At 34.6% G+C, this 11,768-nt stretch overlaps 1 protein-coding gene across 1 annotated transcript; it reads left to right on the forward strand.

Annotated features, from left to right (window-relative positions):
• Positions 1-3,271: 3,271 nt before the first annotated feature.
• On the forward strand, positions 3,272-11,533 carry LOC114402471 (PH, RCC1 and FYVE domains-containing protein 1-like). The gene is made up of 9 exons (XM_028365051.1): positions 3,272-3,811; positions 4,825-4,911; positions 6,080-6,169; positions 6,307-6,393; positions 6,495-6,614; positions 7,151-9,250; positions 9,476-9,622; positions 10,132-10,667; positions 10,976-11,533. Exons 1-9 carry the CDS (start codon positions 3,764-3,766, stop codon positions 11,055-11,057), a joined length of 3,297 nt encoding a protein of 1,098 aa, XP_028220852.1. The 5' UTR covers positions 3,272-3,763; the 3' UTR covers positions 11,058-11,533.
• The last annotated feature ends 235 nt before the right edge of the window (positions 11,534-11,768 follow it).

Raw genomic sequence — 11,768 nt, forward strand, 5'->3', positions numbered from 1 at the left:
GATATGGGTGACTATACGGCATTTATTTGGCTAAGAAAAAAAAAGTTTTAGTTTTATGTCCATATCAAAGTTATAAATATTATTTATCTTTTAAAACCATAAATATAAAATAATAAAAAATCAAGGTTATAAATACTTACAAACCATTACCATCTTATATTTAATATGATCGAACATGTTGTCTATCCGGCCTTAAATGCACATTTTATTTTGAGTGCTGTCATTAATATTCATTACCGTATTTTATTAGTATTTAGTTAAATTTTATAATGGTCTCATATAGAAAAATGAGTTCAAGTTAGTTCATGTGATTAGTATAATCGAGATTTTATTTAATAATAAAAGAAGTATCACGTAATATGTTTTTATTAATATTTCTCTTATAAATTATATTTATGAGTTATCTTTTAAGCATGCTACTTTTAAAATATTATTTTTAAAATAACACTTTAATAATAATAAAATGTTAAATTAGTACCAATAATTTTGTTTGCGAAAAAAAAAAAGGAAAAAGTTGGTAAAGCAATTCAAGCAAGCCGAAGGTTACTTTGAAAAAAATATTAGTAAAAGAAAAGTGTCGGGATTGGTTTGGAAGTTTGGTAAACGTTTCTTAGAGTAAGTTCTTTATAAGGCGATCTAAACAAAATGTTCTTTGTAAGGTGAGATATACAGAAGAAATTGATTAATTTTCATCTCCAAAGCCAGAGAAGTTACTGAGATAATAACTGAGTTCAAAACTCCAAACAAAGCAACAGAATGTTCTAATTGTTAAATGAGTGAAGTGTCATGCGAGTTAATTTGCAAAGCTTAGATTGAAGATGAATCTCCTGATAAAGTAAAAAGATTAGAATTTTGATCTTTAATCAAGCTAAATGATATGGTATGGTGTTGTAATTAATTTTATTTTTCTTTCTCATCGTTATTGGTACGAGCTTATCTTATATCCAAAATAATCACTACTTGATTATTATGATTTTAATATGGTATAATTTAAATTCTGAGTTACTTAGTTAAAAGATATAAATTGTTATTATTTGGACCAATCATTGTTAGTGTAATTATATTTCATTAATGAAATAAGACTGTTAGTTTACGTAAAAAAACAAAAAAAACTATGCATTCTTGTGAATTTAATGCACGTTCCACCAAAGCTATAGTTTATTGCTTTTGCGTAAATCTATATATTTGGATGTGATTTTGTTACTAATCGTGCATATTAAACGTGTGTCCAAGCACACACTTTATTATTGTTGTTTAGATTGAAGATGCTAAGGACTTCATATTGACTTTGCTTTGGTTATTAAATGGACAAATCTTATTCACAGCCCACACTTGCCATAGAATCTGCAATTGGTTTCACTCAAACACTACATTACATTCTCCTCGGTTACATCATTCAATTTTCTCTCAAGCCAACTGATATTCTCTCACACTCCAAGCTCCCCCAAAAGTTATAGAAATTGACTTCTTTGATGTCATTTTTCAAGTTGTCCCCCAAGTTGTTATTTCAAAATACATTTTGAAATGACAGCACACGGAAAAACAGCTTAAAATAAAAAGGGACAAAAAAAGTTTAAAGTTGTAGTCTCTTTTTCTTTTTTCTTTCATTTTTATGTTTTTTCCCCTTTTTCTAAAGTTTGATCTAAAAGAAATAAAAGAGGAGAATAGTATTGAATTGTAATTTTGATTTTTTTAATTTTTTAAATTTATAATTTTGCATTGGTTCATCTTATTTTTAATTATAACGTTTAGTGTCATAGTTTTATAAATTAACAATTTTGGTCCTATGCAATTTTGATTCTCATGGTAGATTATTAACAAATAAATATGATTAATAGAGTTATTAAATTAATTATAAATTAATAAAAAATCATTAATTATTAAAAACTTTAGTAAAACATATTAATCTTAATTCTTCACAATATTATGATCATTCTCTTATCCGCAAATAGCTTTTCCATGTCCACCGATGCATGCGACCCCACCAATAACAACACAACATTAGGGTTAATCATTTTTTTTATTAAATTTTTTAATGATTAATAATTTTTATTTAATTTATAATTAATTTAATAATTCTATTAATCGCTTAATTATTAGTTAATAATTTATCATATGATATGTAAAAAATATAAGTCAATTTATAAAATTAGAAAAATCAAATGTTATAATTAAAAATTAAAAATTAAAATTATAAATTTAAAAAAATTAGAAAGATCAAAATTATAATTTAATCTGATTAATAAAAAGGGAGGAAAACTAAAATCTCTAATATTAAAAAAGAGACAAAGGTTGAAGGTAAAAAAAAACATTTGTCCTGATTTTCCTACAAAACTTCTTAATCAAATAAATAATTTTATTTCTTTTTTTTATCCCTCTTCAATTAAATAGAATTTAGAAGAATTTGACACGAATAATTCTCTTATAAGAGTAATGGAATATGGATACCTGCATAGGTTAAACATCTAATTCATATTATTCATTGTTATCCCTTTTGGTCACATTATATTACCTATATCTCATAATAGAAATATTTATTCATTTTAAAATAAAACAATACACATATTAATAGGTAATTGATTTAAAAATATATATCTCTTTCTCTTTAATAAAGTCTTATTTTTTATATAAAATTGGTTAGAAATTAATTTCACAATATTTTAAATATTTTAATTTAAATAAAACTGCTTTCCATAAAAGATAGCTCTTGATGAATATAAAAAAAGTAATGTTTTTTTGACAGAAAATAAAAAAACTAATGTTTTTTGAAGACAAATTTTCTAACACTTCTTATTAATTGAAATTCATGCTAGTCTTTTTACTCCGAAAATATGACTGCTAAGTAGAAAATAAGAATAACTTTCATAAATTTAATCTAATTATACAGTGCATTTTTGTATGTAAAATAATTAGTTCCCTCTTTTAGAGAAAAACCAAAATTCAACTGAAGGACCTTTTTGCCATTCTCTCATTCATTACAACCTTAACCGAACATTAATGTTTAATAACCCGCCTTGACCCCTTCAAATTACCAAACCATCCTTCTCACCTACGTGCCTCTTTCCCAAACATAAAAAACAAAGAATAAAATAAATAATTGAACCTTCATAATTAATAACTAATCAACAATAACAATTTTTAATAATTACTTTAAAAAAATAGGAGTCATGCTTTGGAAATGCCCTCTCATTTCTTTTCAGGAGAGTTTCTGCTTTTCCTTATTATTTAATATTCCCACATAATAAAACTTTTATTTTCAATTTTAGTTTTTTTTTTCCTTCTTCATTCTTTCTTCTTCTTTTGACTAGTTGTACTTTTACAGGCTCCGATACTCTCTCTCTCTAAACTCTTTCTCTCTCCTCTGTCCCCCTCCATCCCCCGCTTCGGCAACGCCGCCGGAACCCGCATTCTTCGCCGGGAATTCTCCTCCGGCGCCGAGAAACACCCTCTTCTCACTCTCCAACCGAACCGGGTTTTTTTGTTTTCTCTCCCGGAGTCGCTGCATGAGTTGAAAAGCTTGCTTCTTTGACTTGGAATTGCGAATGGGGCTAGTGGGGTTTCGGGTTCTGTGAAGAGGAACAGATCCGCGAAGTTTTTTTTTGGCATTTTGAGTGGGAATAAGAAGTGGGTTGTGTTTTCAGAGAGAGAAAGTGAAGAGAGAGAGAGAGAGAGAGAGAAAGGTTGAGGTTGAGGTTTATGATGTACGGAACTGTGTGCAGCGATCGCAGAGGGTGGTGGCGCTTTGGTGAATCTCTCACATGGAATGGCAGATCTTGTTAGCTACAGGAATGCCGACCGTGACATCGACCAAGTCAGTTACTTGTTTAATCTCAAAGTTTTCTTTTTTGAGTTCAATTTTGATGTTTGCTTTAAGTTTTTGGTTGAATTTTGGAGCTGTTTTTTTTTTTGTTGGTTGTTTCTTTTTCTCTTTTTTGGAATGTTATGATCGTGATCAGGTGCTTGTGTGCGCGTGATAGAGTGTGGTTTTCTTTGTTGAAAAGTTATTGGGAAATTTGAGGGATGTGAGGGTATATGAGTGAAGACATGGTGAGTGAATTAATGTATGGAGATTATTTTGTTATGGGGGTGCTGGAATTAGGATGAGATTTTGATTAGGAATTTCATCTTCTTGTTGTGAATTGGGGTTTGTGATCCTTTTGAAGAGGTTAAATGGGGTTTGTTTGGTTGATTATTGAGTTATTGCTTTATCAACTGCCTTGGAATGGGGTGACTTGAAGGGGGAAGATAGGGCATGCTTGTCTGTGTTTGAATGGAATGGACTGATGGGACTTGAAGTATGGTGGCTGACTTAGTTTAAATTGCTAGCACTACTAAGAGGTAATTTTTAATAGGATAGATGTTTCAATGATAAGATTTCCATTCAGCACCTTGTGAAAATGTCTTGGATTGTTTGGTATGGAATATCGAAGCTTGCATCAATGTTGTTGTAGTGGCTGTAGTAACTAGATGGAAGATGGCTAAATTATCGTTCATCTAGTGAAATTTAGCATACGATTAATGTTGATTGCTTGGACAATAATGATTGTGTTCCCAAAATTATCCGTGGCCTGTACAATATTTTAAACCATCAATCTGGGTCAAAATATTAATAAGGAAGAGAGAGATGCTTCTCAAAGAAGCTGAATGTTGTAAAACAATGCTTGATTTTATATGAAACTTTTGCAATATTTGTACTACAAGATGGCTTAGATCGTTGCTATTTCTTATTTCTCCACTCCTGGTATTTCTTATCATCTCATGTAAATAATTGCTTGTCTGTATAATCTTTCTTGTGGTTTACCTTGTTACTTTTTCATTCAGCAGGCATTGATTGCTTTGAAAAAGGGTGCTCAACTACTTAAATATGGTCGTAAGGGAAAACCTAAGTTTTGTCCGTTTAGACTTTCCAATGTAAGTTAAATGAAATCCTTTTCAGGATAGTGTTGGTGGATTCTCTGTATTTCTTCCTTTGCTAACTTTCTGGTTGGACTGTGTAAAACTGTATATATGCTCAATTCAAATTACTCTATGAAACATAGGTGTTTTGTCATGTTAGCTGATGTTTTATGAAAAATACTGTATCGAAAGATTGTTAATTTGTACTGTTAATACCTTTATCAGCCCTGTTATTACATGGTCAAGCTATTTTTATGTGCCTTGCTTAGTAGAACTTTACTATTTGAAAATTTTGTTTATGATGACGTCCATTGATACATGTAGTTGTCCCCACATAATATGGTAAGTTATTGTTGTACTAATGCTATTGAATGCAATTGAAGCTAGATCTCTGTAAGTGGGCTTTACAAGGAACTATGCATTCTTCTATTGGATTAAAGTTTGCAGACTGGTGCTGTGTGTTTCGATGTCCTAAATTTTGTCAGCTGGGAGTGACTATTAAGTTGTAATTTCCTACTAACTAATGTATTTTTTGGGTACTAGCCTTGTTTGCTACTATACAGCCTGCCCCTAGTATATGCATTTTTTCAGTACTAGCCTTGCTTGCTGCATTATAGAGTAGATTCAGCTTGATGCATTTTAGTTTTACTAGTATGCCATATAAAAGGAAAGGATCCGCTTCTTAGCTAAAATCAATACTTTCCTGAAATCTGAGTTAGCTTGTGTATTTCTTTGGTTCTTCAGTCATCACTGTTTCTCAGGGCAAGGTTGCAGGTCATATTTATTATTACTAATTACTATTACTATATGCAAAACTTGGGGATTTAGCACATACTTTTTGGTTTCTTAAGTAATGGGTTCAAGAGATTACGGGGTACAAGGCAGCTTTTTGATTTTTGATGCCACATTCTGGGTTTAGTATAATCGGTTGAGGTAATCAGTAGTTAATTGTACATGAATAAAGCTTCAAATCTTTTTGTTTGATGCTGAACAATAGTGATTTTCTAGCTTCAATGTTGGGTACTTATGTTTCTTATTTTGATCTATGCTTTTACAGTCTTATTTATGATTGTTAATAGGAATGCTTTTTTGCTGTTGCTTTCTTGGTTGTAGACTTGGAATTTGACACTTGTTTGATTGAGTTATTTCAAATTGTACTCATTAGAATATCTGAAAACCACAGGATGAATCATCTTTAATCTGGATATCAAGTAGTGGAGAAAGAAATCTGAAGCTATCTTCAGTCTCAAGAATTATTCCTGGACAAAGAACTGTGAGATTTCTACTCTACTGTTTTATATCATTCTATTGCCTTAGCATTCCTTGTGACTAAATGATTGTAGAAATAAAAATTGATATATAAACTGTTCCTTCTCTTCTATATGATTAATTTGCCTTGTCTTCTGTCAGGCTGTTTTCCAACGATATCTGCGTCCTGAGAAGGACTATCTATCTTTTTCACTTATTTATAACAACGGGAAGCGATCCCTTGATTTGGTTGGTGACGAATTCTGAAATTCCCTGGATAACTACATCATTATTTTGTTTCTGTTTTCTTCATTTTTCATTATTATATAATGATTTGTGTTGTGTTTCAGATTTGCAAGGATAAAGTTGAGGTAGAAGTGTGGATTGCTGGTCTTAAGGCGCTGATATCTTCCGGTCAAGGTGGGCGTTCCAAAATTGATGGATGGAGTGATGGAGGCCTACATCTTGATGTAAAAACACCTACTTGTTGTCTTTGTAGTTATCATTTTACTTGTGTTATGCTTCTTGTACCATGATGTATAGAGATTAGAGACTGAGAAAGATGATAGATCTTACTCTTGAGCCAGTAGGGGTGTCTTTTTTTTTTTTATCATTTTCATTAAAATAAATGGTTTGGATGGTTTATGATAGGGACAACTCATTGGTTTTCTGCTTCATTAGAAGAGTAATGATTGTTCCCTCTGAGTAGGAAAGACAATCTTTATTTTATGGATTAGCTCTTATCCTGGAAGTATTTATTCTGCAGTTTTCTGAAACAAAGTGCCACTCACTCTTGCGCTTCTTTGGACACAATTTAGAATTTAGGATTAGTTGGTTGTGGTATTTGCCAACTTTAATTTTACTATGGTGATGTTATTTATTTGGATTTTAAGTTTTCCAAAATTTCTCTATTTCTCCTTATGTTTGCTATTATGCTGCTTAATAGCGTCAGTGATAAAATACATGGACAATTGCATGTAATGTCTTCTGGTTCAATTACTTTCAGGACAGTAGAGACTTGACATCAAATAGTCCTAGTGAAAGTTCAGTTAGTGCTTCACGAGACCTCAGTTCTCCAGACGTTTATGTTAGTCTGGCAAATACTTCTCCACATTCCTTTCACTCTGAGAATACTTTAAATTTTGAAAGGTCACATGCACCATCAAACCCATCAAATATGCAAGTGAAAGGATCTAGTTCAGATGTTTTTCGTGTTAGTGTCTCAAGTGCACCCAGCACATCCAGTCATGGATCTGCACCTGATGATTATGATGCTCTTGGGGATGTATACATATGGGGGGAGGTTATCTGTGAGAATGTTGTGAAAGTTGGTGCTGAGAAAAGTGCTAGTTATTTTAGCCCAAGGACAGATATTCTCCTCCCCAGGCCATTGGAGTCCAATGTGGTTTTAGATGTGCTTCAAATAGCATGTGGTGTTAAACATGCTGCTCTAGTCACAAGGCAAGGTGAACTTTTTACATGGGGTGAAGAATCTGGAGGACGCCTTGGCCATGGTGTTGGGAAGAATGTGGTTCAACCTCGTCTAGTTGAAGCAATGGCTTCTACAACTGTTGATTTTGTTGCCTGTGGGGAGTTCCATACCTGTGCTGTTACAATGGCTGGGGAACTATATACATGGGGTGATGGTACTCATAATGCTGGGCTTCTTGGTCATGGCACTGATGTTAGTCATTGGATACCAAAGAGAATTGCAGGTCCACTAGAGGGGCTTCAAGTTGCTTTAGTCACTTGTGGTCCATGGCACACAGCCTTGATAACTTCAACTGGGCAGCTCTTCACATTTGGTGATGGAACATTTGGTGTCTTAGGCCATGGAGATAGGGAAAATGTTTCGTATCCTAGAGAAGTAGAATCTTTATCTGGGTTGAGGACAATAGCTGTTGCTTGTGGAGTGTGGCATACTGCAGCTATCATAGAGGTTATTGTGACACAATCAAGTGCTAGCGTATCATCAGGTAAATTGTTTACTTGGGGTGACGGAGATAAAAACCGCCTTGGACACGGAGACAAGGACGCCCGGCTTGAACCAACTTGTGTACCTTCACTTATTGAAGACAATTTTCATAGAATTGCTTGCGGGCACAGTTTGACAGTAGGCCTGACAACATCTGGACGTGTTTTTACAATGGGAAGCACTGTTTATGGTCAGCTTGGGAATCCCCAGTCCGATGGAAAACTGCCGTGTTTGGTTGAAGACAAGTTTGCAGGAGAATCTGTTGAAGAAATTGCATGTGGAGCTTATCATGTTGCTGTTTTAACATCCAAAAATGAAGTTTTCACTTGGGGAAAGGGTGCAAATGGGAGATTGGGTCATGGAGATGTTGAAGATCGAAAATCACCTACTTTAGTTGAAGCCTTGAAAGATAGACATGTGAAATATATTGCATGTGGTTCAAACTACTCTTCTGCCATATGCCTTCATAAGTGGGTATCTGGTGCTGAGCAGTCTCAGTGCTCTGCTTGTAGACAGGCATTTGGGTTCACTAGAAAGAGGCACAACTGTTATAATTGTGGACTTGTGCACTGCCATTCATGTAGTTCTAGGAAAGCATTAAGAGCTGCCCTGGCTCCTAATCCTGGGAAGCCATATCGTGTTTGTGATTCTTGTTTTGTAAAATTGAACAAGGTTGCAGAATTGGGCAACAATAATCGGAGGAATGCTATGCCTCGTTTGTCAGGTGAAAACAAGGACAGATTAGAGAAGCCTGAGCTAAGATTGACCAAGACAGCAGTCCCTTCTAATATGGATTTGATAAAGCAACTTGATAGTAAGGCAGCTAAACAGGGGAAGAAGGCTGATACATTCTCTCTGGTTCGCACCTCTCAACCACAGTCTTTGCTACAGCTCAAAGATGTTGTCTTGTCTACTGCTATCGATTTGAAGCGAACAGCTCCAAGACCTGTTCTGACATCATCTGGAGTGAGTTCCAGGTCTGTGTCCCCTTTCTCTAGAAGACCAAGCCCCCCTCGTTCAGCTACACCTATTCCAACAACATCGGGACTTTCCTTCTCTAAAAGTATTACTGATAGTTTGAAGAAAACAAATGAACTTTTGAATCAGGAAGTGTTGAAGTTACGCGGTCAGGTATAATATTCTTCCCTCATTTCTCACATGTTAATCAAGTAGCTGAAGTTAGCTGCGTTGATAGCATAGCTTTCCTCCTTAAATTTCTTCCCTGCTAGAGGTTTGAGTCTGGCAAGTGGCAAATAAACTATGTAAAACTTGAGCATTATAATTTGATGTCTTTATGATGCTTATATATCTTTACATGTTATGACATCAAGAGAAATCTAACATAAAATTTGTTAGGTTGAGACCCTGAGACAGAGATGCGAACTGCAAGAATTGGAGCTTCAAAGGTCAACAAAAAAAGCTCAGGAAGCTATGGCAGTGGCTGCAGAGGAATCCGCGAAATCTAAGGCTGCAAAAGAAGTTATAAAGTCACTTACAGCACAGGTTGAATGTTTTTTGAAAGTTTATTTTCATGTGCCTTTGTTGATTTATGTTTGTAGCCTGTAGCTTTATGTAATACGGTGTTTTTTTTTTTTTTTTTTCTTATTTTCATTGAACAAAGCGAATACCTGGATTAAACCATCCATCATAATGGAATCTGCTACATAAATTCTAGTTGTAGCAAGATATCATGGTTTTAGAATTTCTTTTTGACTAACATGGATATTGCATGGAATTTTATTATTGGGTTAAATGAGGAGTGTCTTTTTCTCCCCTCTTTCTGTTAGTTGTTTCATTTTCAGTTTTTGTTTTTTGGTTTCTTTATTATATTATACATTACATTATTTCATTTGGTGAGAGGAGGGACTAGGGAGTAACATACTCCCTCGGGTCTGAGTCATGCTGAATACTGTTTACCCTTGTTTTCTTTAAAGTCCCTACATTTCCGTTCCTTCTTCCTTATTTTATTACTGTTCTATGCTAATGCTTATTGGCCTGCCACACGGTTTCAGCTCAAAAATCTGTCTGAGAGGCTTCCTCCCGGTGCTTATGATGCTGAAAACATCAGACCAGCTTACCTGCCAAATGGTTTGGAGCCAAATGGCATCCGCTATCCAGACTTAAATGGTGAACACCACACCAGGGCAGAGTCAATCAGTGGCTCTAGTTTGGCTTCCATAGGACTTGAATCATCCCTGATGAATAGAACCGATGGCACTTTGCCTGGAAGCTATGGAGCTAATCATTACCAGCAAAACCGGGGATCTGTGACCTCTAATGGGACAGATGATTACCCGAACGTTAAATTGCCAAATGGCAGCGGCATGATTCAGCCAAGCAGCAGTACTGTGTCAGATACGGTTGATGGTGGTAGGGATTCTGGAGATTTCCAAGATGATGAGAGTGGTTTGAGATCAAGGAACGCCATAGTGCCTGCTAATAGTAATCAAGTTGAGGCAGAATGGATTGAACAATATGAACCTGGTGTCTACATTACACTGGTTGCCTTGCGTGATGGAACAAGAGATCTGAAGCGAGTGCGGTTCAGGTAATAAAAGGAATTTTCCTTATTTCCCGGTTATGTTTATATGGTTCTACCATCATATGAATGCCAACTGTAGATAGCCTCCAATAGTTTACCAGTGATAATTTTCAGTATGGTGCTTGGGATTTAAAGACTTTGTAAATAATTCTATTTGTTGTGCCAACTCTGCATGTGGATATCTTTCACTGGGTCAATATATTGGTTGGGCTGATTTCTGGCTCCTGAAACTCAATTCATTATTATTGCCACTTTGAACTAAGAAGCTTAAATTATCTTGCATGTGTAAAATATTTGGTGGTGAATGTGTGCAGCCGGCGAAGATTTGGAGAGCACCAAGCAGAGACTTGGTGGTCGGAGAACCGTGATAGGGTATACAAAAGGTACAATGTTTGAAGCACGGCCAAGCGGCACATAGGGCAGAGGGTGCTGGTTTACCTGTTTTATAATCTTAGGGAAGTAGATGGAGGAAAGTTCTCCGTTAACACACTTTTTGTTGCAGTGAGCTTTGTAGGAAATCAACAATCAATATGAAGGAACCAGGCACCCTTTTTGAGTTTTATTGTCTCTCCAATCTTTTTGTTCCCTCACCTTTTTTATGTCTTCCTCTTAAGTTAAATGTCTTCCATTTTATCTGGGCAGGTGCCCTTTACATATATGTTGTATTGTAGTGTATATAAAATCACCGGTTGAGAAACCTTCCTATTTTCTTGGTTTTTTTCTCCCCCGTTGCACCTCTTTTCTTACCTCAATATGTATACCTCAGGAATAAAATGTATGCGTGGTGATATTTGTTGTAAATTATTATTTAATTTTTACTACAGGGAGTACATTTTGTACTCGATGTTGCACAATTGGTTGTGAACTAAAAAGGTTTCCCAGTTATGCGAGCACTTGTAGCTATCATCAGTTCATCACCAATGGTAAGAATACATGCATGAAAGCGCTGTTATTTTAGGGTATAAAATCAAATTTATAATTAGATGCCAAAAGTTTAGTTGAATTAACTATAGCATCACTTTGAATTTTGAAACGTTCTAGATGCTAAGAGTTAACTATGGAATCCCTTGCGTATATAACTATGGTGTTTTTTTGAGGTTTTTTAAA

Source organism: Glycine soja, chromosome 20, assembly GCF_004193775.1.
Source record: "Glycine soja cultivar W05 chromosome 20, ASM419377v2, whole genome shotgun sequence".
NCBI classification, from domain to species: Eukaryota; Viridiplantae; Streptophyta; class Magnoliopsida; order Fabales; family Fabaceae; genus Glycine; species Glycine soja.

Bases quoted from the DNA above. Each gene is read 5' to 3' on its own strand.
- LOC114402471 (XM_028365051.1), top strand. From the start codon at position 3,764: ATGGCAGATCTTGTTAGCTACAGGAATGCCGACCGTGACATCGACCAA. The intron at 6,615-7,150 runs GTAAAAACACCT...AATTACTTTCAG, and splicing joins ATGGAGGCCTACATCTTGAT to GACAGTAGAGACTTGACATC. The intron at 9,623-10,131 runs GTTGAATGTTTT...ACACGGTTTCAG, and splicing joins TAAAGTCACTTACAGCACAG to CTCAAAAATCTGTCTGAGAG.